The sequence below is a fragment of the Venturia canescens genome, chromosome 1, assembly GCF_019457755.1.
Source record: "Venturia canescens isolate UGA chromosome 1, ASM1945775v1, whole genome shotgun sequence".
NCBI classification, from domain to species: Eukaryota; Metazoa; Arthropoda; class Insecta; order Hymenoptera; family Ichneumonidae; genus Venturia; species Venturia canescens.
In genome coordinates, this window is record NC_057421.1 from 37,907,493 (window position 1) to 37,935,392 (window position 27,900).

Genomic DNA, 27,900 nt, shown 5'->3' on the forward strand with positions numbered 1-27,900 from the left:
ATAATTGTAACACCGAAACTATAACTTATATGCGAAGAGTGTCAAATGTCCTTATGAAATATGCTTTTTGACGGCCCACCAGCGGTCACAACGTCTCCTGGTTTTATATGGATCAAGCTTCATATGCTCTCTCTCTTCGTCTCCCTACGACCGCGACCTCGCTCATATATCAACTTGCCTAATTTTAACATCTCTCCCTTCCTTTAGCTTTTTTACTGTTACTTTTACTCTTAATCGTCTTTTCCTACGTCTCGGCTCTTCTCGTAGCTTCTTCGTTTCTCCCTGTGCTTCTCTTCCGGTCTTTATGCTCGATTTCCGTACGTACTCGATACGAAAAACAGCTGCACGTAAATGAAAATACTCATGAAAGTGAGCGCTCGCCGTTGATAAATAATTCTCGGGTTCGTTGGCTCCGGAAAGGTTCGATGGATATTAACGATAACAGTGTTTCGCATTTCTTTCTTTATGTGTACGATACTTTTGTACAATTTTTTTTCTTTATCTACATTATGTTGTTCTTTGTCTTACAATGCAAAATCTAAAGCTACGATTACCAAGCTAATTAGCCTGCAATTACTGTGACGATTTGTCACGCGCTAACTTCTCGCCGTTACTTTTCGACGGTTTTATTGAGAGCTTTTTCAAATATTTCATTGTCCGTAAAGTTCTGACCTTTTTTTCTCTCTCGAGTGGATCTCGACACATTTTTTTTTGTTCAAACCAGCTTGGTTCTTGCAGGGGAATTCTGAGGTCGCTGAGATCGCTCGACTCGTTTGGAAAAAAATTGATTTGTCGAAGCTACGTGTGTTATACGCGCGAGCCGAACAATTTGCAGGAGACATTTTTCTCCAAATTTTTTGATTGCCTGGTACTTTCTCACTCACCCGTAGGAGGTTGGATTGTATTTGATTTTTCGGTCAATATTTCCAGCCGACAGCCGCGATTGACTCGACATGAAAATAAATATTACATCACAATTTCTCATGACGACGCTCGGTTCGATAAATCCGAAGTTAAAATAAATGGATTCTTGTTGTACGGAAACTAATCGATGGATCTCAAACATTTTTACGACTCGATTGAAAATGTAACAATTTTTTGCATCGCTTTTGCTTTTTTTTTTTATTTAGTAATAATTCCTCGATCGCTGGAAGCAAAAGTATCATTTCTGTCAGAATCAAATTCATTTTTTTCCTACGATTAATTTCCACGAATCAATAGAGAGGCGGTAAACGTCTCTGGCTCTAATTGTGAGAGGATAAAAAAACATGATTTTTGTTAATCTATTCGAACGATGGCGAACCGAACGTCCCGGTCACTTAAATCGACAATTTCGAACGCACTATTTCGGAATTCGTGGATCGATCGATTGTTGGCACCGCCGGCCCGCAGATTTGAAATAAAACTGCGGAGCGCCCGTCACAGGCAAAATAATTATTTATCGTTGCTTTTGTACGACGAAACCGGAAGCTACTTATTTACAAAGTTTTCGGCTGCTCGTCGACTCTATTTTTTCTCATCGACATCAGTCCGTGGCGTTTGGGTTCGTGTACGAAAAACCGCGAAATACTCCTTGATCCATCGAGGTCAATATCTGTTCGGGAACCGGAGTGAGTCTCGGCCTTTCAGCCGTAAAGGCTGTGTCGAAATATCTCGTGTCAAGCGTGTGCTCCAATGCTGGCTTGAACGGTGGTTCCAGCTGTCTCCTTTCCAGTCTGTCCCATGCGAGGCTCTGCAAATTTGCATTGCATTATACAATTTAAATTTGAATTGTGATTCATCAAGTGCATGGACGGGCAGAAGAAGGGGGGGGGGGGGGCTAAATATTAAACAAAAAAGACCCTCGTTCTCCGATGAAAAGATAAATTCAATGGTAAAATCGTTTTTCAACGTGACGTTGGATTCGCTCAACTCGTTCTTTTATCTCGTCCATTCTTTTTATCTTACGTTTTATTTTCTTCCTCGTTTTAGTTGGAAATTTTATGTAACGTACCAATTGGAATTGATAGAGCTAGTGAGTTGACAAAGTGTCTTAAAAACGTCGTTTAGGCTGAAAAAGTAACTCGTTTGGGGAAAATTTGTTGGATTTTTTTTGTTTGTAAAATATGATAAATGTGAAATATGTGAAAAGGAACGGAAAAAAAAACTCTATTTGAAAATCGAATTGAGTTTCAAGTCAGTGCCTCAGTTTTGGAGTGCACTGAAAACGGAATTTTGTTGATCCAACAAAATTCAATTGGTCAACATTCATTTTGCTGATTCAACCATCGATTATTTGTTTTGGTTGTATCTTGAGAAAATGCCTCAAAAAAGTGAAATAACGACTCACGTGGAAGAAAGGGTGAATAGATATTTCGTGAGCCGGTGGCCTTTTGCCGGCATCCTTTTCCAAAAGACAAATTAAAACGTCCATCGCTTCTTGACTAAGATATCGAGGTATGAACGGTCTCTCGTTGCAGATGCTCCAGAACAGCTCGTCCTCGTCGCATCCGGAAAACGGTGATTGGCCGGTAAGCATCTCGTAGAGCAAAACACCGAATGACCACCAATCGACCGCCTGATTGTACTTCAATCCTTTTATGATCTGCAAATCATTTCATATTCCATGAACGATCCATGTGAAAATCTGTTAAATTTTTTTCATTCTATGACGTAAGAATTTTATCGTATAATCGTACGAATGCAAAAATTTCAATTACCATTCGTTTGAAATATTTGAATTATAAATTGTGACATTTTTTTCGAATTTTTCCGTTGCAATTATTTACACTTGCTTTCGTAATCTTTTTTTACCGATGTATTTTAGATTTTTCGTGATATGATCAGGAAACAACGACGCTGAAGTTTCCAACGTTGGAGTCCAACGAAATGAACGAAAAAAACGTTTGTAATTCACCAATTTTTTATTTCACGAATCGTTGGTGCAGCATGAAAAATGACGAATCGCAAATTTGGCAGGAAACAAAATAGGAGAATTACTGGAATTATTGGAGAGTTTTTTTCGATCATTTCGTTGGACTCCAACGTTGGAAACTTCAGCGTCATAGGAAACAAAGGACCATCGATGTACCAGTCGCAACCTTTTTTTTCTAGGAACATTTTTGAGGTTTTTCAATAATAAAAATTCATCTCGATATGGAAATAGGAGAATAAAAATATTGGAAATGTAGATTTACAATCAAACGTCTAACCACAATTGTTAATCGTTTTCGAACATGGAAAATATAAAAAAATAAAAATAAATATTCTTCTTCTTCCATTTTGGTGGACGAAGATGATAAAAAAAAGGTCGAATGACGATTTGAATTGTGTGAACTATTGAGAATTGTCGAGTACCTCGGGTGCCATGTAGTCTGGAGTACCGCAGAAAGTATCGGCAGTTCTGTCCAAGAAAATTTGTAGTTTGCACATACCAAAATCAGCGATTCTGATGTGCCCTTCGAAATCGAGCAACACGTTGTCGAGTTTAAGGTCACGATAAACAATGCCTTTTTTATGCAAAAAATTAAGACCCGACCATATTTCAGCGGCGTAAAATCGTGCTCGGGATTCAGCAAATCTTCCGGATTTTTGTATGTGAAACATGAGATCACCGCCGTTGAGATATTCCATGACGAAAAAGAGATGAGAATCGGTTTGAAAAGTGCAGAACAGATGACAGAGATACGGGTGTCTCGTTGCGAGGGTCAACACTTTTCGCTCGATCAGAGTGCACTCGACGTCATCGTCCTCGAGAACGACGTCTTTTTTCAAACACTTGACCGCGTACACGCAATCGGTTCGACGCAATTCAGCTAGCAGTACTTTGCCGAAACTTCCTTTTCCCAAGACCTGAAATTATCGAGACGTCTTTAAATACATCGAGGGCACTATTACAGAGATCATTTCGGATGTCATTATTGATAAAGAAAAAAGTACATTTTCACAGGAGATATTCGGTGCGAAGAATAGAGCAATTGTTGTAAATATTATCAAATTTATATTCATAATTTTATTTCAATTTTTCGTAATCTTCTATCGATGAATTTAATTTATCAAATTTGGCTCGTTTTATTTCACACTAAAATTTCCTAAATAATTTCGTAAATATTCGAGTATCGAATATTTTTTTTTTATTTAATTTTCATTAAAAACTCACACAAACGAAAATAACATTGAACAATTTTACGATACTAGTGTTTTTTCTTTCACCGAGTGGTTCGACTGATGAATCTATTGAATAGAAAAATTGATCCAAGTGTTTTAGTGAACCAAAATCGAAATTTTTTTTTTTTTCAAGTATTCGAGCCGAAGATTTGGACCATTTGGAGCTTGATTCGATTCCGATTACACTCGAATATCATGCATGGATAATAAAAAAAAAACGTAAAGCTATTTTTTTAAAGTTTCTTAAAGTAAAAGTACGTGCGAATGGATTATTGTCGAAATTTCAGGTCAGGTTACCGAACATTCAATGAAGAATTAAAACTTCAATAATTGTAAATTTTATACAGAAGCTTATGGAGATTCCATCACATTTCTATTCAATAAATAATTCATATACTGAATAACTGAATTGTAGAACGGTCGATATTTCGAAATTTTTAAAATTGTGATATCAGTTTGGAGAAAAATAAGTAATTCGAAATTCTTATTCCCGCGATCGACTATTCAGCAGATTGCGCGTTTAATCAAAAATTTCTTCTTTGAATTCGTATTTACTCGAAAATATATATTTCGAAAGTTTTCATTTCGAATGCAATTTAAACAGACCATCCGAATGTCAAAAGTTCATATTTTCGAATTCAAAATGGAGAGTAATTGTTTTACAGACAGACCAGAATATAGAGTAGCAAAAAATCGAAAGTGAATTTTTCGAGCCTATAAAACTTAGATATGCGGAATAGCGATGGCTCGAAAAGGCGAAAGTTAAAATGGCATTGTTTAAAATTGGAGATCACCGGTCTGAGTAAGTGAGTGAGTGAGACGCGTGTATTTGGAGCTCCACTGCATTTCTTTATTTTGATCGATCGACTTTCTAACGTTTCACTATTTTGACTGTTCGACTTTTTGGCGTTTCAGTGTTTCAACCTAAGTAATATTTGATCTTTCGTTATTATATTTTCAAAATTGTAAATTTTCACAGTATCACTGACCGTAGTAATTTATGAATCGAAAGAGTGATAGTCGAATTTTCGAAAAATCGATATTTTAGTCATCGTCCTATGGGCGATTGTTACATTCTATTTTCGATGTAAACGTGCTTCGAACCTTGCAGTTTCTGCTTTATTTATGTTCGGCATTCAAAGCTCTAGTCGAATCTACCTGTCTCCATATTATCATTCGAAGTTTATAAACTCGAGATTTTAGCTGTTCGAAATTTTAGTCATTCCAACATTTGATCCCCACCCGTCCCACAGATAGAAAAACATTTAAGGAATCCATAGCGACGATAAAAACAAAGGGTTACCGAATGCTTAAAAGAAATATTAACGATACAAGCTGGAAAAATGGCAGAAGCTTTTCGTATATAACCGAGTGTCCCATATTTGCGCCACCAAAAAATACGCTCATGCGAAAGGAATGCCTTAATTAGAACACATGAATTATCGAAAGATTTGCACAGCTTTGGTATAATTGCATTCTCTATAAATCACGAATTATCGATGAAAAAAAAGAAAAACATTCGTTATTTTTCTTACGAGTATCCCCCAATGTCGTTCATTAAATAATCGAAAGATGAAAATTTGGGTTTTTTTAAAGGCTTTATATTTCAGCTGAATTCAAGTGCAATTTTGAGCCCGTGCGATAGAGAAATTATTACGATACGATCAACTATAGCAAAGGTAGAATTTTGTTATTTTACAGGCTTTTATTCCTTTTTGTTTTAAATTTATTATTTTAGCTCTTTTAACTTTTAATTATGTCGATGACCGTTTCACTCACTTTTTCCTAGTCCATGTCTAATTAAATTTCTAGGATGTTTGAATCGAAATAGCTCTTTCATCCTCTCAAACATAACTCATCAGGTTTTTTGAGTCCTAAATTTATCCTCATTTATAAAATCTCACCACGACTCCGACATCATCGTTCCCTTTTTCTGGTAATTATTCATTTTTTGTATAACTATTTGAAAATATGACATGGCCAAGAGCTCATTGTGCAATCGTTGCTTTATTTAAATGTGTACATTAAAAGCATTTCTCCACAACGCGAATATAAAATTTGGCTCTTTATCCTAGACAGTGTCTATAGTTAGAAAATATTCCATCCAAGAATCATTCGCAATTAATCGGAACGACACGAACGAATTTGTGGGATTCTCATTTTATCATTTTTTTCATAAAATTTTGTGCACGAACAATTTTCAACTTCCAGCGCGAGTTTCTCGTATTACAGAATGAAAAGTCGTTCATTTACATATTCGAAACTTCGTTTGAATGTTTTTCCTCATTGTTTATTCTCCATTAATTTGATAATATTCGAAAACATTTACATTTCGTGTATAAAAGTACAGTTGTTGATGCATTTTGGTGCAAGATTCAGTTATCTTAGAATGAGCGGCTGACGAAAACGATTTTCACTACTTAACGCTTTCCTCTCGGAAGATTGTACCGTTCAGATAAATTCACATTTTCATCGTGTCGATTAGGGAATAAAGTACCGGAAAAAAAAAAAAACCCAACAAAGATGCAACGAACCTTGAGAAAATTAAAGTCCATAACGGTGTATTTTTTGAATCTCGGCAGATTAGTTGCAGGCGGTGTGATTCGTCCGCTGGCGTGATGATCGGAGCCGTCGGAATTCCGTTGAGTGTCCGAGGACTGAGATGGCGCTGTACGAGAAAAATAAGCAGACAATGAATAAAAAGTGTAAAGAAGATAAGTTTCTTGTTTATTTCAAGCGAACGCAAATGTCCTTCGTATTTTAGCGATATTTTAAATAAATGAAAATCCGAAATCATATGTGTACGGATTTTACTGAAGCGCTGGCGACTATGTTTTGGGTGTCTAGAGAAGCGAAGCTCGAGTTGTAACACTTTCATCGACGCACTCATGCCTGGTCCAGTAATGAGACGAGTATTAGTTAATGCTAAAAGATTTATTATGCGGGATAATTTAGAGCTTTGTGCTTCACCGCAACCTTAATTATCGCACTCTTCTTTCTAAAACGGGGTACGAGGAAAATTGCAGAGATTTTTATTCCATTCGTGCAATTTCGTATATTTTTTCAGAAAAAAGTAATACTTTGAAAATTAAAAAAAAAAAGCCACAAAAACTAAGAAAAAGAAGAAATTTCGAAGAAATTATTGGTTTTCGGCTGCTTTTCGAAAGGAACAATCAAAGTGTATCGAATCGTCGAGATATTTTTTTTTTCGAAAATTGCAAAAATTACTGTAGGTTTTTTCGTAATTGAGAGCAAGCATCGATGAACAACGCTGAAGTTGGAGTCCAACGAAATGAGGGAAAAAAACATTTATAACTGACCAATTGACCAATTAATGAAATCTCATGAAGTATCTGTGTAGCTTGAAAAAGTAAAAATTGCAAATTCGGCAGGGAACGAAATTGGAGAGTTTTTTTTTTCATCATTTCGTTGGACTCCAACGTTGCAAACTTCAGCGTCATCGTCGATGAAGCTTTGCAAACTTCTATATGAAAAGCATAATATTTCCTTAGATACCCCGCTCGATTCCGGTCTCTCTTATACATTTAAAAATATATATTTTCCACTTTCATTCTTCCCACACATTCGAACTCTCCTTTTTAACGTTTCTTTGACTCTTCCTATGCCTCATTTTTTTGTTTACTCTCTTCAACTCTTTCATCCTCTCTCCTCAACGCTCTTTTTCTCTTCGTGAAATTAACTTGACGAAAGCGTCTGGCACCTGGCCTGATTGTGAGTACCTGGTACCACCGCGCACAGCGAGGAGCGAGCTGCACTTTTGGCTGTGTGACATTCATCGAAAATAGATTCGATGCTGGTGGCAGCGAGCGCGCAGTTGCTCTGGCACGTTGGGAAGTGAATTTTCCACAATGTTCTATGTTGATCGACGCAGAAGAACACAAATGGGAAGAAACGTTAAGCCGGAAGGGTAGTACACGCGTGAAAAGAAAAATGGCACGAGAAGTCTTCCAATCGACCTACAAATCATCGGAAACTAAGAGAATTAGGAATAGCCGCGAATAATTCACGCTGAATTCTGATCGATCGGGCACAGGTGCTCGATCTCGTATAAATGCATTCGCGTGTTCGCGAAGTGTGGGTGGAATCGCGAGACCAAATCCAAGGTCACGGAGACCAGAACGAGGGTTGAATGACTATCCCGTGAATAACGTACGAGATGGCAATTTCACCGAGCGAATCGTTTCCCGCCCGAGTCGTGAGACACCATTTGTAACGATGCTGAAGTTTCCAACGTTGGAGTCCAACGAAATGATCTAAAAAACTGTCCAATAATTCCAGTAATTCTCCAATTTATTTCCAGTCGAATTTGTACTTTGTATTTTTTCAATCTACACAATTATGATTCGTGAAATAAAAAACTGATGGATAAATCATTTTATTTTCATTCATTTCGTTGGACTCCAACGTTGGAAACTTCAGCGTCGTCCATTTGTAATACTCGTTAGGCAATATTCTTATCTCATTTCTTCGTGCGAGTTGTGGCATTTTCGTGGCCAAAATCCTCCGGCCGAACTCTTCTTCCGAAAACTCGATTTCATAGGGCGAATTTTTGCATTGGGAAATAAAATAACGAAATTTTCGCCTCAATGCGATTCGTATTTGTGAATATTTGAAACTCCTAAAATTTCAACCCCGGGGTTAATCTGGTTTACTTTTTTTGTTATTCGTTTTATAATGAACGATCGAAGAGAGATTAGATCGGATGAAAATCATAACTAAATGATTTTGTAAGCGGTCGCGCCCGCGCTTCGATTATATTAGTTGATGATAGAAATTTCGTATGTGAAATAATGTCATTATAAAAAAAACCTTGTGCGCGGCTCTTAAGACTATTTATAAAATATCGTAATTATGTTTCTCTTCCATGGCCAGTTACCAATAACTTTACGACGATTTTTCAAAGTTTTTTTCAATGCGAACATTTGTGCGAGTATGGACAAAAAATTGGGCGTAATTTAAGGTCGATCCATGCCCGCGAACAATCGTATTTTATGGGTGTCTAAATTGGATCGATTTTTACTACCTAATTAAATATATAATCACTTTAAATTAATGTCAGAGTCATTAATTCGAAATTGTGAACAAATTTTTTCAACTTATATTTCGGCGAATGAAATTACAAGCCATTTAATTAATCAGGCATCCACCACTGACTGCGAATCCAAAATTTCATTCGCTCCTGGCGAAAATACTTTAGGTTTTTATGTAAAAAATCGCATTAGAGAGCGCAAAGACAAAAAACACAATGAGAAATGGATCAAGAATAAAAAGTATTAATAAAAAGACAGAAGGCTATGACAAGAATGGTCCGAGCTAAGAAGAAACAAAATGCCGAAATTTGAAAATGTGAGGTTATACGAGTGCACATCACAAATTTATTTTAATCTTTAACACAATATGTCTTTATTACCAGTAAAGACACTCGAATTTTTTTTCAGACCTTCATTATATACTTCATTGTTATTGTGTACTTTTTCATAAACTTCGTAAGAGGCGTTCATTCGTTATATGAAAAGATAAACGAGTTTTTACGAACCCCTTAAAATTTGTTATGTGTGTCGGTCGACTAGCCATTTAAACTCTGTGTACATTTCAAGACTTTCTTAAAGAAATCGTTTCGTCGTGTATAAACTACCTCAATGCAAAATAATTCAACGATAGAGACACTATTTTTTTTTAATTTTATATATATATATTAAGACGAGATAGGCCTGTGCTTTAAATATCTTTCCCGGCATTCAACGAATGGTCTCCGAGAAGTATTGCCTACTTCTATGAACGCACTAGCTGTTAGCTGTTATACAGCAAGTGGGAAATACACACGGAAGACTACACAGTCGAATCTTGGGCGCGAGCCCTAGTTTGCGAGAGAGTATTGTCATCAACGTCAAGAGGAATGCAGTATAATTTCGTGGCCGTTTCGTTCAAACGTGAGGAATCTTTGTTGAAAACTAGTAAGCACACTGAAAACTATGCCGCTTTTAAAGCGGCCCACAACTGCATCATCGAAAGAACTGTTTTCATCGCGTTGGTATTTCCGTGTGCGCGCGTATGGGGAATATACATAACCTAAAAAACTCACGCCGCTTGGAGCGCGCCGCGAAACGAAACGAATTAACCGGGACACACCAGTCCCGCGGTTAATTGTGTATACCTATTTTGACACCATGCGCATATATTTTTGGGGCGCTTCAAGAATAATATTACGACTGAGTTATGCACGAAGGTGGAATGCCCGGTCAGATACGCGCTCTCGTGCACTCTTCTGCGAGATAAGCGAGAAAGCTCGCAATTTTATTTTTAGTTCGGAGGGACCGCTTATTATATTTCCGGTGCGATAGTAATGCGTGATTTTTTTCCTTCTGCAATGTTCAATTCTCATCGTCTTGATTTTCGGTATGTTATATTTATTTACGGATAAATTGTCTTTGCGTTATTGTTTGTTGACTCATTTCGTTAGGGAACGATTTAGGTCGTTTTTCTTTTTTCCTATATTGAACGTCGAAGTGCTTTTCCATGCAGACATTTAAAACGGGTGTTTTGAAAATACGTAAAAGTTCGCAAGATTTGCAAATTCGTGAAGAACGAGTGACGAAAATACAATGAGTTGATAGCTCTCGCCTTTATTTAGGTTTGCCCATTATTTTTTAGGTATCACTCTCTCGAAGTTTGCACTAAAAGTCACACAACTTAATTGGTACGGAAAATGCTAAAGCCTGTGCCAAGTAAATAATACATAATCGTAAATCAACCATCCAAATAGCAGCTTCGCTCATCGTGTTTTCTGGATTGAATTTTTTCTCGGTATTTAAATAGGAAACGCGACGAATTTTTGACAACTAAATTTGGCTTAATTCCTGGCACGTGAGTTAACCTCTTCAAAGTTGAAAAAGAAAACTTAAAATAGTGGAAAAATAAAAATATCTCGAAGGCCAAAGGTCTCGTATGAAGCGAAAAAAGCTCAAAAATTTTGAAACTTTCGGAAAAATATCCCCTGGGACAGGCCTCCGATATCCGAGGAATTGATGTGTTGCTGATGTTGAACAAAATCGAAGCTACTGTGCAATCGTTCTGCTAAAAAAAAACACGCACACGCTTTGTGTATTTTGAAGCCATCTTGGAGTCGTTAATTTCGAAAGATTCGTGATGATCGTTTCGTATTTTGGGTGCGGCGCACACTCGCAGCAAACACGTGCATGTTTTCTCCTTCTCTTTTCTTTCTCTCGCTATCTCCATCTTTCACCGACTCTTGACTCTTCTATTTTTTCTCAAAACCTTTCTCATTTGCTCTACTCCTACCACTCTCACTTTCTCTCTCTCTCTCTCTTACTCTCACCAAAATGTTGAAACTCATCCTCGACGACGATATCCGAATCATTGTCAAGCAGATTTCGTCCACCACCACTAATACCACCACCACCACCACCACCCCTACCACCGTCGGAAGCACTTCGAACTCTTCTTTTCCGTTCGATAACAGGCACTGGTTGGGCAAAATATTGCTTGTCAGAGTTATTCCCATTACTAGCGTTCCATGCGGCCATTCCTTTAATTACGTTCCGGGTTGTACAGACGCGAAAGAAAAATGTATCTCGACGATACTCTCTAGATCTAGTGGACGAAGTCGGTGTATAAACACGACTTGATGTAACCTTGTGAAGTTTATTTGACTGTTGTGAAATTTGTGAAAAAACTCGCGTTGTACGATTGAAAAATAATGGCATAAGTGATGTTATTTCTTTCGACTTTTTTAGTCGTCCAGCGGAACGGAATGAAAAAATAAGCGGCAGAGTTGCGTGTTGTCTCGCACGAAAATGAAAGCTCCTCGATCTTCTCTAGCCTGCCAAACACTCGCGCCCGTGCACACGACGATGAAGCGATCTTTTCATATTCTCTCTCACTCTGTCGTATATAAACGAAGCGCGGAGACGAGACTCGCAGAATATATGTATACGTTTTGAATACGGAAACACCGTTCCTGTACGCTTTTGAGTATGTGCGTGTATGCAACAGTTCGTGCGCTCTCACGACTGCTCTCCTCCCTTTCTCTCTTTCCTCTATCTCTCGTCCAAGGAATAAACGCTTCCTTGACGTCACACGTTAAACAAATAGCTGCGAAAAGAGCGAGAACACACCGACGAAAATAGTTGAATCTTGTCGGAGAATATGCGCGAGAAATCCTCTCGTGTACACACGCCGAACCCGCTTATCGAGAAAGAGAGAAAAAGATTGAGAGAGGAAACAAGTTTTTGGCAAATCTCTCGGGTTTTCCTCTACCCATGAAGGGGTACATGAGCTTTTTCACGCCAACACGATCTGGCAGACACTCGTACCACTTTTTTTCATCACCGAGACTCTCCAATTAGCGAGTGGCATGGCGCCACGAAACAGTGCTTATTAAACGTCAAGAACATTTTTTTGGCCCTGCAAGTCATAATCGAGTTTCGTTAATCAATAGCGATTGGGGTGGTTCGTATTCACTGTATTTTTTGACTCCATATTTCGACCATTGAAACATTTGCCAGTCTGTCTCGTTTCTTTGAGAATGTTTTCACATTAAATTTTCAAATCCTTTTTTTTTACTTATAATTAATTTTGAAAATGCCGTTTCAAAATCTTTGTACGTCGTACATGCGTGTAGAATGTGTGTAGCGTGGGAAACTATTGTAAATAAATCGTTTGAACAATTCGACATGAAATGCCTCTTATAAATAAATTTACGAATATTGTGAGGACTGAAAAGCCTCGTGAGACTGGTGCAAAATATAACGCCGCCGAGATTCAACGATCTATAGTAATACAGTACATATTCGAACGGTTCGTGTTTCGCGTTCGCGTCTACAAACACGTGACACGTATTATACACGCGTCACTGTATATTTCTTCTCGACGGCCTTCTCGAGCTTTTCCCTCTATACTACTGTGTGCATACCAATCTATACATTTTTTTAAGACCGACGCTAAACGGATTTTACGATTTTAAAATAAAACCAGTCGTGCATTCGGTATACTATCGTGGGATTAATGCTTTTTAAAAATGGGAATTTTTGACCATCTAGTTCCGGAGATATCGACTGACGAACTGTGCGTTAATTTTACGTGACACGCGGAACGGGTGCATGACCAGCTGGGACGTCGTGGCAACAGAGTGCGGCGAACGACTGATGAGCGCGATACAAAACAATATGAAAGTTTTTTTCTCAAATGTTCGACCACCTTTCTGGTTTGAATTGCCGTTTGAAGACTTTTAAACTTCTTTCGCGACGAATAAATAAGACTTCGGGAAACGCACTGAGATTTGACGCTCGACGCTGTAGTGGTTGAATAGAAAGTGGCGGCGCCACTTTCTATATGTGTAGAGGACCTATTCGTGCATGAGCAGGCGTGATTGTGCGCGGCTCAAACTTTTAGCTCGTACGTACATACAGAACTGCCTTAAAAAATGTCTGAAAACACTGCGAATGTTTCGGTAATTATCGATTTTTAAAAAAATTACTTTGAACGAGAACAATTTTGTACGGAATACGAATCTACACTTTTGGAACTCAACTTATTTTTCAATAATTTTCCAATCACTCATCCGGTGATCCGTAAATTTTTTTATCGATTCATTCAACGAAGACGAGTAATTTATTTTATCGAAACGAAAATTTATAATGTGGAATAAGTTTGCACCCCTTCGTAATGGAATATCGAATTTTCTATATGACAAAATGACTGTCGAAATAAAAATTTTCCACGTGATGAATAAATGAGTAAATAAATGCCGGTGAATCGAGTCCATAGTACATAATGCGAGAATATCCAGACGTGTATATGTTTTGCATTGTTTTTGTTTTTCGAGCGGATACATGACTCACCTCTCTTCAGTGCTTGCAATGCCTCTGCAACGAGCTTCTGATTCAATCCGCACAGGTTTCCCGTGAGTTTTTCACACTTTTTGTGACATGCCATGTCGCAGTCTGCACAGCGCGAATTATTTCATCGATAAGAAAAAATGATGAATGTTTTTTTTTATATTTATTCAAAATTCGATGTATATGAGCGAATAAATGATATATTTTTATTATTTCTTGTTTTTTTTTTTTTTTTTTTTTTTTGCCTCTCGTTGATAATTAGCCCAGTCTCGTTGAATAGGAAAAATAGTTGAATATAAAAGGCCTGCACACCATCGCGTGTGAATAAATGAATATAAATTCATCGATCCACGTATACACACACGTAAACGTGTTTATACATTTCGAGCCTTGAACATTGTTCGAAAATATTTCTCCTTCGTACTCATTGCAAGCTTGAAAAAATCGAACACGTGCCAGAAAAGCCATTAGACACGGGAAAAAATGTTTAAAACTGCAAACACGTGCCAAAAAAAGTGTTAACACAGTGAAAAATAAAAACAAAGCGTTCACGCTGAGCAGGGAAAAAATACACAGCGAGTGTTAGTTCTCGTCATGCAGGTACCGATCATTCGATTTTTTCGGAGACATCATCGTGCACTGCTGCTGCTGCTGCTACGCACTCAAGAGGTCTATCGATAACTGATTCGAAATATCGGGAGCTCATCCCTTCCCCTTGACGAATTTGCAACAGTCGCGCGGGCTCGCGTGGATGATGGATCGATTGCGAGAATAATTATCGCGAAACGTAAATTATAGGACATCTCGATACGTATCGAGATACGACGTAAAAAGGATAGATACAGTTAATAAATGTTTATATATGGGGCATTCCAGGTCAAATCGACCACTTTTGAACTCTCGACCCCTTTCGATTGTACCAAAGAAATTTTTAACAATTTTTTTAAACTCTTTTTTCCGAGCCAAAAACGAGTTTTAAAAAAATGGCGTTATTTTTTTGTTCAAAGCGCCATTTTTTTACAAGTTCTCTGAAATTTTTACAGTGTGATCTTTTCGCTTTCTATTCTTTTTTTCCATTACAAAAAAAAGTTTTTTTCAATTCAGCTTATTTTTAATGACACCGCTTTGAAAATCTTCTAGGATATACGGAGAAACTTAAAAGTTGAAAAACGGTCCTGAAAATCTTTTGTATTTTTCTAAATTACATTTAAAAATGAAGAAAATGGAATGAAATTTATGATTTGGCAAATTTTTCATCAAACTATAAACTTTTAAAAATTTGGAAGTAGCAGCTTAATCGGGATAAAATTCATCTGAATTTTTCCCTTTTACACTTTTTTCTTTTATGCACTTGTCGCGATTATGTGGTTAAAATTATTCAATAAACTATGTTTTTTTGGTTGTCAAAAAAATAATCAAAAAATATTCAGTGCTGTCTTGAATTTTTTCGAAAAAATTGCAATATTTCCAAAGATTACCGATTTTTGTATCATTATAGTCATTCTTTTTCAACTTTCAAGGTTCTCGGTACATCCTAGAAGATTATTATCAAAGTTCTGTCATTAGAAATAAACTGAATTGTAAAAAAAATTTTTTTTTTGTAACGGAGAAAAAGAATAGAAAGCGAAAAGATGCCGCTTTAAAAATTTCAGAGAAAAGAAAAAAAAAACATTCAAAATAGCAATCATCCCATAATTTTCGTTTTTCATCTAAATTCTCAAAACATTGAAGATTCGAAGACAAAACTTGAAAAAAAAAAAAACAAAACAAACGACCCAACAGGTAAATTTTCCAAAGTGTCACTTTAATAAAAAATAATGCCATTTTATTTTTTAATTCATCACTATTTTTGGAAAAAATTCTTTCGTACAGTAGAAAAAGATAATCGAAAGTGGTCGATTTGGCCTGGCATGCCCCATATATTACGCATGCATAATACAATGTTCGTTTCTTCTTTTTATTCCGAGCGTTGGTGTTTCTCGAATGGAAATCGAATATATTCCGACGGTTTAATCTCATCAGCGCCAGCAAATAAGGATAACTCGTTCATTATATATATGATTGTAAATTTACGTACATGTACAAGTAAAAATACATTGCGATGTCCGATCGATTCTTTATCGCCGCCGAATCGAGACGGCGGCTCTCGTCAGTGAAAAGGTCTTGGCTAATAGTCGGTATTGGCATCGTCGTTTGACTGCATACAAACTCGCGTGGCACAGTGACAATAGTCTGCGCGGCACGATCGTCGATATCTAAAGAATCGAACTATCAATCGTGTTTCGGCATGAATCCAAATCGTTTGGATTCGGGGGACTCTGCGCGGCGGCCTCTTTCGTTGAAAACAACGAACAAGCGCGAATAATTTCCGAGCGACGAAAAAAAGGTATCGTGGTAGATAGCGCGGCGGGGCGACTCTTCGGCGTTCGACGAGGGATCGACACGGGGAAACAATAACCTTACCGCGTTATTGCGTCAGTCGTTGGGAATGAGAGTTACAGTTTAATTGAGCAAACAAATAACAGTGCGGGTTACGGCAATTACGAAATATTTATAAGTGGAAAATTTTCGGGATTTGATTTTCAAATCACACTCATTATTATCGATCGAAGCTTTACAAAGTCGAACAAAGTCGAAAGTAATTTAGTTAATTACGGTTCAACGGAGACAATTTTATGGATTTTGATATTTTTCTTGAATTCGATAGTAAATAATTTGTTGAGACGATTAAAAACTTTTTGGCAAAATTGACGTGCGGCAAAATAAAAAAAATAATTTATTTCTTTGATTCGAGGGTTTGCAAGTGATTGAAATAAATCGAATCCTTCGAATTTTCGGTGGGTAAAGTAAATGAAATCTGTACTCGACAATCTCGGCGATCCATCGAAGCCAGAGTCGTTGCTACGAGTCGAAGATATGCGTTTTTGGGCGGGATCCTCCTCCTCGCGGTCGGTACTTCCGGTGCTCTCGGTAGTCGCGGTGCTATGAGTGCTCCTCGTACTTCCGGTACTGTCACTACTGGCCGACGCGGTTCTCGACGAATGCTTCCGCTTCTTAACTTTGGCGCGTCGTACTTTTGAGAGATCGCGGGGCGTCGCCGTCAAAAGTGAGGCGGGCGTGGTGTAGAATATTTTAATGAGGTCCAACGGGCGCTGCTTCGGTGAATTGCGTCCGCTATTCTTCGGCGTGTAACAAAGATTGAGCCCACCGGGCTTGAGGGTCGTGTCCGAAGAGTTGGAAACTTTGGAGCCCGATCTTTCCTCGTCTTTCGCACTCCTCGACGAGGACTTTTTCTTCTTCCCGAGCTTTTTCTTCTTCGAAGAATCCTGACCGGCGCTCGTACTTTTCGTTGAATTCTTATCCCCCGAATTCTTTTTACTTGCTTTCTTCGTGGAAGCAACTTTTTTCTTTTTACTTCGTTTCAATAGGTTCGCCAGAGCGACTTCCGGTCCGATGTCCTTGTCCGGCTGGTCCAACGAGAGATCATCCAGTCCTTGCCACTTCGATATGTTGTTACGACAGTCTTGCTCGACTGTCTCGTTCGTCGGAGTCCCGGGACCGTCCTCGTCCCCGAGAGCCTCCGCTTCCGGTTCTCCTTCTCTTCCTTCCTCTTCGCTCGATTTAATCAATGCGATGCTTATCGCGGGCACCGAGAACTCCGGGTCCGATGGAGAAACGACGATCGATCCTTCTTTTCCAGGCTCCACCATGGGAACAACCTCGGGTTTAACCGGATCCTCACTCGTTTCAGGCACTTCCGGTTTTTCCTCCGTACTCGTAGATAAACTTGCTCCAAAATCTTTACTCAGAGTTTTCTCATTCGATTCGCCACTGGCCTCGTTCAACAACGAACAAGAAAACGGACTTTTCTGTTTCGGCGTTGAACTTTCTTCGACAAGATCCAAAGCTTCGATCTTCGGAGTATCTTCCCGCGTGGGACTTTGACTCTCCTCAATAATGGTCGACAAATTACGTTCGAATCTTTCGATATTCGGTTCTACCTCAACCCCGACTATTTTCATCTCCTCCGACAGATTCGGAGAATTATTCTCGCCGAGTTTCTCGCTTCGCGGCTCCAGCCGCTCTGACTTCTCGCGACTCTTCTCGTCAAGCTTCTCGTCAGAGCTTTTCAAATGCTCCAAAATACTTTCCGAGCTCGCTTTCTCTTCATCCTTTTTCTCGCACCCACTGATCTCGCTCGTTTTCTTCTTTTTCTTAACTTTGTTAAACTTTTTCTCAACGGGAACGAGCGCTGCTCTCGTCTCATCCCGTGTCCCACTTTCCGGCACCGTATTGGATTTCGTCGCGGCCTCCAAAACGATCACCGTCGACTCTCCAATCTTTTCCGTTCCTTCCGTTTGATCTCCGATGAGGAGATCGTCAACGTGCTTGGAATTCGGTGAAGCAATTCTTTCCGACGATTTCATCTTTGTCTCCTCGATTTTCTCACTCTTTATTTCCCCCCAAAAGTCTATTTCTTCCTCTTCTTTTGCGCACGGAGTTTCCAATTGCGGTTCGGTTACTTTTCTTCCCGGTTTATTCAATTCGATGATAGAACAAACGTTTTCCAAAAACCGAAAGTCCGAAGGACCATTCGTCAAAATCGTCGATTTTTCAAGCTCGTCCACTTTAGCACCGATCCGACTAATCGTCGCTTTTTCTTTCAACTGTCGATTCGACGATATTTTCGACGATGAAACGACCACGCGTTTCTTCGGTTTGGATGAAACTTTGTCCGGGCCGTTGACGTTTATCTCAAGATTCGGTGACTCCGGTGATGACGCTTCGACGATTTCCTCGCTATTTTTTCTCCCCGAAATCGCCAATATTTTCCGATGTTTTCGCAGTTTTGGTAATTCGACAACATTTTTATCGTCCTTTATTTGAGAATCCGAATCCGGAGATATTTTTTTCGGTGCAAGAATTTTCGGAGATTCGATCGTTGCCGGCTGTGCAACGAAGCTTTGACACTTGTTCTCGTATTTATGGGAATTTCCGAGGCTATCGACCTCGCCGGTTTCGTTAGTCACGCCAACTGGCTCGGATATTTCACTGACGGGAGATTCAACGAATTCGATTGGACTCTTGGCCACTAATAACGATAAATCGTCATTGACGATAGGATTGTCAGGGATGGCAATCGTCTCGACGTTCAATATTGGCAAGCTTTCGACTTTTTTGGGTTTCGGCGTAACTTCCGACAATATTATCGTTGCGTTCGACTCGGTTCGCGTCTTATCCAAGTCTTCTTTTTCCTCCTTTTTTCTATCATCAAAATTCTCGAGGTTGATCCTCGCGTCGAAAGAATCCAGAGAGCCAGCGGCACTGCGTTTCAATTTGGGGGGGCGGTTTTCGCCGAGCGGAAACTTCTTTTCAGGCGTTTCTTTCGTCTCCTTTTTCAAGCGTTTCAACGGTGCGTCTGCTTCATCGAGAATCTCGCTTTCTCGTGTTTTTTCCGGGACTTGAACGGCACTCGGGACTCGATCGATTTTCGCAATGATCGGTTTGGAGGTTTTGTTTTTCCTTAGGCTTCGCGGCGTATCGTTGTCGCGTATCGTCGCTATTTCGAGGCTCGTAATTTCGCTCTTCGGCGAAGGTGGTTGATCGATCGCGGATGTTGAGTTACCGTTCACGTCGCGATCCGACGATTTACTAATCGATTCGCCCGTAATAACGAAACTCGCATCGTCATTGGAACCCGACAAGTTTAGCAAGCCCGCGTCCTTCGTTCCGATCTTCCCCTTGATCGCCGCAGCGGGGGTTGCCGGGGCTAACTCGGAAATGCTTTTGACCTCTACGTCACTTTCAGCGATATCTTTAGACCGGAACTTGGCAGCTTTATTATTGAGCTTCGGTTGTCGTGCAATTCCCATTGTTTTGTTCGCTGTAACGAGATTGATTATTGTGCTCGGTGTTTGCTCGTCGATTTCGCGATCGGTCGGGTCCGCCCCGTCGATCGTTCCGTTCCTCCGAGCAGTCTCGCTCTTTACGTTCGCGTTCTTCTGGCTTTTCAGAGTGAGATAAACGCTGTTACGCGCGTCGTCCTTGACGTAGCGTTTTTTCACGGGGAGCACAACGATCTGTTGATGCACTTCGACGATCGCATCCTTCTTGTTGTTTTTCATGATTTTATTGGCAATATGCTTCGGGGCCGGAAGTCTGACGCTGTCGCGAAATTGTTCGACGACAGCTTGCGACACGATCTTTTGTTTATCTTGCGCCTCATTGACGTTAGCGCTGATCCATAAAGTCGATAAATCGCCGACGCTGTTGCTGGCTTCGATTTTGAATTTGAGCCCTTTCGCGGGCGACCTTTCACCGCGGGCACCCCCCTCTTCGTTTCCACCTCCGTCTTTTCGTACAACAACAAGGCTTTCCGAATTTTCGTCCGATATTTTGATGATCTTATTAATTGCATCGTGCTCGGAGTCCGCTCGGCTTTCGCCGGGTGGCCAAGGTTTGTCGGTAGTCTTTTTCCGTTTTTTCACTTTCTTCGGCAACTTTTTGGTTCTCGCTTCGTCCGGGTCGTCGCCGGACAAGCCCGAGGCTTCGAGGCCCGATCTTGAGAGCGGCGGCGGCGGCGGCGGCGGCGGTGCCGACCTCACGAGGTTTTTTCTTATGAGGGTTCCCATGCGCGCCTCGACCTCGATCTCGGCTTGTTCCTCGGCGACGAGGCTGTCGAGAGCGTCCGCTTGTGCCTGGGCGAAGAGAACCTCTCTCTCGAGCTGTTCCGGATCGATTTGGACGTCGGCTGATGATTTTCGCCGCGTCATTCGTCTCGTCAGTCGTCTTTGGATGTCTTCTTTTTGCCTTTTCGTCATGTTGTTCTCCAAGCTTATCTGACTGTACAATTTCGTTCGTGATTCGCCCTCGGCCTCGGCTTTTTTATCCTTTATCAAAAACTTTTCGACCAACAATTCACCGACCGTTTTCTCGTGACGTTCGTAATGTTCCCGCAGTGCAGGGTTGTCCTTGAGCGCCTGAGAACGTATTCTTATGGTCGGACGATCCCGGCGCAAACGACAACGCTGATCGTTGCTCCGGCTGTGCGACAAGGCACGCGGCGTTGAAACGTCGATATCAGCGGTATCGATAATGCGCTTTGGACGCGATGACATCGTCACTGCTGGCGTGTAACGACGCAACGCGCTCAACGGAGATTCCGATATCGTCGTTAAGTGAGGCGCGTATCTCGTCGAGCCCAACGGACTGTGAAGCGTTCTGCAATCCGATTTTTTTACAAATACTTCTTTTTTTCACACGGGGGGAGACCGCCCACCAAAATATGGCACTCGAGACCGAATGGGCCACACCGCGACAATTTTTTTATTCCACCCCCCCATTTTTTGTCTCTCGCCATTTTTTCCATTTTTATTCCGCATGCGATTACTTTTAATTCTTTCGCACAGTGGCATTTCGTTCCCACGACACTACTCTTTCTATATCGCGGTGCGCGCGTCCCATTTTGCCTCGATCTCCCTTGAACTTTTCATTCATCAACATTTTTACCGTAAGACCCATTCGACCATTCGACAGTGAGCGGGACTGGATTGTTGTAAAAAAAACGTCGATCGTAAGACCATTTTGACTGCTAAAAAAGAACGTGGCGGATCTAAAGAACGTCTCGACTTTATTTCCGCGTTTCTTTCGAATCTCTTTTCAAAAATGTTTTTTTACAGGACAAACGATGATGGTGCAAGTACACGGAGAGACTTTTATATTTGAGATAAATACATATAGAAATATTTGGTGTTCTATTACACTTCAAGAAAGCACATAAATGTTCAAAATGTCTATCATTTGTGTCCTCGAATTTATACATCTTTTCGGAGGGTGCGCCTCGATAATACAAAAATTTTAAACTTTACCATCTGCCACTATTTTCGTGCTTATAATTATGTTTAGTGGGCGCATGAATTTTGCTATGTTATTGAGCAAAATTCAGTGCGGTAAAAAGGAAAATAGGAAACTATTAGATTTTTCGTATAGCACACAGAGAACTAATTGAGGGGAAACTGTGTTGTCTCCTTAATTAATTTTCATCAAATCATTTCACGTTTGAGTTTGTTTTTCATAAAAATTCGCTCGGTGTCGCGATTTTTTATATAGCGCAGCGCGTTATTTACTGTGGACTGCGATAATAGTTCCCAAAACTTTTGCATTATTTGAGACACTATTCTGTATATCGATTATTTATTATTCTGATAAAAACAGTAATTTTTCGTATAAAAGTCTCTCTCCGCGTGTAAGTTTAAAGGGTTTCATTAGTTTTCTGTATCTGACGAGCCACCCACGATCGTGTACCGGAGGCGGCGTTGAAAAAAAAAAGGTATCGAGAATACAAACTCGATCTGCTGACCAATGTCCGGCGGGGGTCTCGTTCGTTGGTTAAAAACGCAAATAATTCACCGGCGAATGCCAAAAATGAAAAACAGACAATTTTTGTTTTTTCTCAACGCTCCCAATACCGCATTCGCGAATGCAGCGTCAAACGATGCGACGGAGAAAGGAAAATATCACGCGATCAACGATTTCTTCGAGAAACAACATTTTTTTTGTTCTGGTTTTAGGGAAATACGGAGTTTTCGTGTACAATGTGGAAACGAGGATTATCTTGTCACTTTGAGAAAGACGAGACTCGAGGAAACGACTCTGGGGAGGATAACTATATTGCCGTTATTCTTGGCAGTCCGGGCAGACTGAACATTTCTCATTTCTCATGCATTCGTGAATAATCGCTGATATTTATTGTTGCGCGGACAGATTGACTGAGCGGAAGATAACGGACGTTCGTTAATCGCCATTTTTCCGTATACGAAACAAAACGTAAAGATTGAAAAAACTCGATTAAAAACGTGAAAATTACATTTTTTAATGACAACTTCGATACTCGAGTGCGCGTGAAAGAAAAATTATCGATCGGGTCTTTCTTTCGTCTTTCTCTATTAGTCCCATCCCGTGGGATACAAATTATCATGAGATTTGTACACGCGATGACGCGCGAAAATTAAAAGCGTATTCTATTATTCGTCGTGAGGCTACTTAACAAGCGTCATGAAGCGTTGGACTGCGTCCAAACAGTGACGCTTGTCACGGCTGGCTATAATTCGATCGATAACAATGTACACATTAGATTCTTTAACTACGAAAAAAAAAAAAAAAAAAAAAAAAACAATTGAATTTGTGGGATGAATTTTATGCGCGATTGGAAAAAATGCACACGTTTCAGGGATGTTTAAGACGCTTTTGAAACATTTCCTCGCTTACGTTTCGTCAGTGGAGTAAAATGTCCGGCCACTTACATTTTTTGTGCAAATTTTTTTTCAGCAAACAGTTATTCGCGAGTGAAACTCAATTACTTTTCAAAGCTTTCTTTTTTTCCACTTTTTCATCGGAAATCTTTCCTCAATTCATAGCTCGGGATAATAAAGATTTGAATAAAAATCGAAGGGCCTTGCCGTAGCAAAGTCACTCGAATATCTCGCTGACACTAATCCCAATTTATTCTGTAATTAAACCGCCCCCGCACATCAGAAACGTACGAAAGTCTCGAGCGGAGAAAATTCTCGAGGCAAAGTACTCGCGCGATCGTCCGGCCGTGTTTAGTTAGACCGAATGCCAATTGCTTATTTTAACGTGTTACGTGGACAAGACACGGCTACTAGTTAAGCTTTCCTTAGGAATCTCGTGTGGTGCTGCACTTAAATCTTTCTTCTTTTCGGTCCGTACAGACCCGCGAAAAACCCAACCTTCGTTAACGCTCATTCTTTCCCCACCTGCTTTAATGCTTTTTCTCAATTTATCCTGCGACCCCTTAACTCTCATTTTCTCCGATCGGATTTATTCGCGATGATTTTTACCCAGTCCGAGTTCGCTCGAACGAGGCGAACTCCAAATTCGACGTTGTTGATGAAAAAAAAAGCATAAAAATTTATCGAATAATGGAGAATTTTTTTTTCAAGATTTTTCCTTCAACGTTTCAAGAGAATTTGAGCATAAAAAACACTATGAAACCAACCGTAAATCTCAAATTATTTTGTAAAGTGGGAAAAAAAAATTCAAATAAAACGTGAGAAATAAAAAACCGAAAAATCGTTCTTGAAAACACTTCGTTTCAGAGAATTTAATAATGAAAAGCGGAAAAACAAAAGGACTTTTGTAAGGCATTCGGTCGAGGTATAATAAAACGTATTTTTAACTGTCATAAGTAATTAATAAGACATTTTGGCAAGCGAACTCGGTCCTTTAGAACCAATTGTGAGCCATGATTCGCGTTTCGTGAGAAAAGCCTAAATTGAAAATGGATTTTCTCCTCGACTGCGCAATGCTCCGATGGCAAGATTTTCTCGGGAGATCCGAGGCGAGATTTTATACGTAAAAGACGATCAATTTACTCGACTAAATTCTCTTTCTCTAAACACTTTGAATGCTCCGAATTCCGGCAAATTGTCAGCATCCGCATCGCTTCTCTACAAATGTGCGCAGCATTATGCTCATCGATATTAGGTGCTAAATATGCTCGTGAACATATTTTATTGGCATACGGGAAAACCATACACCATACTTTTTTTAGGATTTAAAAAGTACCGACTGAAAAGGAGCGATGTTACTCCAACGATCTTTGATCGTGCAACACGTATTTTTCCAACTTTTGTTTCAACCTCAGGTTCCTGGGTCAGTTTTTTTTTCATTTCTTTCATTTTATCGGACGAAAAGAAAAATCGAGCTTGAAGAAAGTCTTCCAACCGATGGTGGCAAATGCGAGGAAAAAAAGGACTTTGAGGGATAGAAGAAGAAGAAAAGATTGTGAAAGATTGGTGTGTAGTTGAAAGCCTGATGCTGCAAAAGTGTACGCTGTGCGTTCTTTTCACTCGAGCAACTTGACTGCGGCGAGCCAAGGTTCTCGCTTTATTTATAGACGTATTCGTGTGTTAATCGAAAGTTAATCGGGTATCTCAGGCGAATCGCGATCGTCAATGAGAGACCAATGAGATATTTATCACAAGGATAAAAATCGTTGATCGGTACGAAGCTTTCGTTTCTCGTATAGATACGCGATTAAAGGGGGGATCGTCGATGGGACGGTAGATTCGTATGGAGGCTTTCGAAGGGTATCGTTGCGAGCTTACCGTCCGGTGCCTGTCATTAAGGAGCTGTGGGTAGAGAACGCGCCCCCGTAATAATACGGCAGAGTGTCACCGTAGTACGGCATCTTCGAACCTCGATTGAACTTTGCTCTTTCGACGAATTTGGATAGCCTCGTTAAATCAAAGTTCTCGAACGGTTCTCCGATCGCGGGGAATCGTAAAAATGAGTTGTAACGATGAAAACGATGGAGCGCGGCTTTGAGCATGCACCGGAGACACGCGAGTCCAATTCTTCCTCGATATACTCAATTTTATAGCCCTTTTTGGTTTTATCACCAATCCCGAGGACCCGCCGCGCGCTACACACCGGACCGGAGAAGCCACCCAAGGAGTTTCAGGTGCGAAAAGCGTTCTCACGGTTCAGGGAGCCAAGACCGACTGAGTTTAAGCCAGCGACCCAAGCGGTAATAATAGAATTCTAGTATACGAGACTTCCCTAGCATCCTCGCTACACACCAAACCAAAGACACTGTAATAACCATGCAAGAACACGAGCGAGAGAGAGAGAGTGGGAGATTTATAGGACTGCGAGAGGGAGAGAGCAAAGAGAGAGCAACAGAGAGGGAGAAATAGCGGGAGGAACGCCGAAAAATGAGGCTGCTTAGCTGAGAAAACTCTCCTCTCCGCCCCGGTACACATGCTAAACCGCTGCTCCCACTACTCTATTCGTAACTTTTAAAACAAAATTCAAAAGATAACACACTGCTTGGCGACTGAAGAGCAAACTCGAAAATATGACGCTCAAGTTTGCAACGTTGCTGGAGTTCAACAAAACCATCTAAAAGAGCTCTCCAATAATTGCAGTAATTATTATCCAATTCTGTTACCTGCCTAATTTGCAATTCGCAGTTGGTCAATCTACACCATTTTTTATTCGTTAAATTCGTTGAACGAACGACATGGCTAATCGTCGCGGTTCAACCGATTAAACGAATTGTTTCATTTCTTCTCGCAATATTTCGTGAAATTTCATTTTTCAATCCTACTGAGAAAAAACAAATTGTTCATTCAATAACAATCGATGTTATTGCGGAAGAGTTTTCTTTTTTTAATTGCAATGTTTTCGGGGAGAATTAATCTGCAGTTTGGTCTCAAACTCTTTTATTCGTTTAATCATGTTTAACCCCTGCTTATTGCGATGATCGTATATTTCATTGGCACCCCCTTGATACCACATTTCGTTGTTCCAATGACTTTTTTTTTTTTTTTTTTTTTTTTTTTTTTACAATTTGTTCGTTTTTCCGGTTTCTATTGAATTCTGAGTGATCGTGAAACTTTCTATTCCGCACGGGCTTTCGACGCGCTGGTTATCGCGAAAAGAAACGCGAGTTTCGTAACTAATTATGTAACTTCAATTCGAGCTTGTTGAAATAAATATAAATGCGAGTTAATTGTAGACTCGGAGAAAACGGTTTTCGCGATCCCGAGTTTTGTTTTACTACTTTGAGAAAAATGTAAAAACGGTGCAAAAACATTTTGTCGACGGGAAGAAAAAAAAGAATTTCAAGTTTCTCATTGTTAGAGGGCAACTGATAAAAAAAATCATTTACGACCGTTCGATGTTTCAACGGTTTGCTAAAAGTTTGATAAAATAACTATTTTTTCAAGTGCCAATGATTATTAACGAGACGCCGAATATCTTGTCACTACCCTAAAAGAGACGGTGAACCTCTCGACGACGTATTCAATAATATTACGTTCGTGTGTATATATGTTTTGGCGAGAGTTAAACACTGCGCGACAAGCGTTGCGTTTAGTTCACAAAATTCGGGCAATTCCTTCGGAAGCGCTGCCCGCGGTTTGGTACGAATGCAGCAAACGTGCGACCATAAAGTTTAAAAATACAGCACACTGCTGGGTTGACGTCCTATAAGTGGAGTGGCCGAACTATTTCTTGTGCGTAAATTACAAAATGTTCAGTTTGGTCAGCGATTTTATTTCCTCCATCACATTAACTAAACCCAATTGCGTTCAGAATCATTTCCAAATTCAGTGCTCGCGAAAATAGTTTTTTCTACTTCAATTATTTTTTCTATTACCAAGTCGTTGATAGCTCGGAATTTTCAAGGCAACAAGAGAAACACGTCGATCGACCACTTATCAATTGGAATAATTAAAACATTTCGTAATTTGAATGTGACAAGCATAAAGAACAAATTCATTTCATAATTTCATACAACGAATGAATTTCGAAAATATTCTTTTTTCTCAATTATTTTTCGAATCTTAGAAACGAAAGAAAATCGTTTTCCATATATCTGAAGTTCCATCGATGTATAGCTGATCGAAATAAAATAATTCTTTGACGAAACTTCAGAACATTATTACGCAAGCTTTCGGGTTAAGAAATGATTTGCATTCACAAGTTTGTTTCATTTAACGTCGCTGCCATTGTTTTGATACATCTCTCATGCCAGCCAACAGAGCAGTCAACGTGTATACAAGTATCGAAATGTATCTGAATCGTTTTGCAGATGTTTATATATTTATACCTATTTTTCATGCTACGAATGTCAGCCAGAGACTGAGCTAAACAGAGAGAAAGAGGATATTTTGCTGAGATTACCGAGACTTGTTTGTAAACAAAGCTGTCTTCGATAGCAAGCTTTGACCAATGAATAAAGGTTGTTGCGGGGTCGGGACGAAACTATGTCACTGCGAGGTGAAGTTTTTTGGGAACGTTCATGATCCCTTTACTAATCAACCTGTCAAATTTCAAAACGATCCAC

At 39.7% G+C, this 27,900-nt stretch overlaps 1 protein-coding gene across 3 annotated transcripts; it reads right to left on the minus strand.

Moving 5' to 3' along the window:
- Positions 1 to 447: 447 nt before the first annotated feature.
- On the minus strand, positions 448 to 25,559 carry LOC122417454 (uncharacterized). Of its 3 annotated transcripts, XM_043430971.1 has the most exons (8): positions 25,154 to 25,559; positions 16,888 to 21,245; positions 14,028 to 14,129; positions 11,504 to 11,650; positions 6,681 to 6,814; positions 3,337 to 3,831; positions 2,330 to 2,584; positions 448 to 1,732 (listed from the first exon to the last, which is right to left on the minus strand). In XM_043430971.1, exons 1-8 carry the CDS (start codon positions 25,375 to 25,377, stop codon positions 1,526 to 1,528), a joined length of 5,922 nt encoding a protein of 1,973 aa, XP_043286906.1. In that variant the 5' UTR covers positions 25,378 to 25,559; the 3' UTR covers positions 448 to 1,525. The 3 variants fall into 3 exon arrangements, with proteins under 3 accessions (XP_043286906.1, XP_043286910.1, XP_043286916.1); XM_043430975.1 differs by lacking the exon at positions 11,504 to 11,650; XM_043430981.1 differs by lacking the exons at positions 11,504 to 11,650; positions 14,028 to 14,129.
- Positions 25,560 to 27,900: the final 2,341 nt, after the last annotated feature.

Bases quoted from the DNA above. Each gene is read 5' to 3' on its own strand.
- LOC122417454 (XM_043430971.1), bottom strand. From the start codon at position 25,377: ATGCTCAAAGCCGCGCTCCATCGTTTTCATCGTTACAACTCATTTTTA. The intron at 21,246-25,153 runs GTAAGCTCGCAA...ATCGGATTGCAG, and splicing joins TTAATGACAGGCACCGGACG to AACGCTTCACAGTCCGTTGG. The intron at 11,651-14,027 runs GTGAGTCATGTA...TTGCCCAACCAG, and splicing joins ATTGCAAGCACTGAAGAGAG to TGCCTGTTATCGAACGGAAA.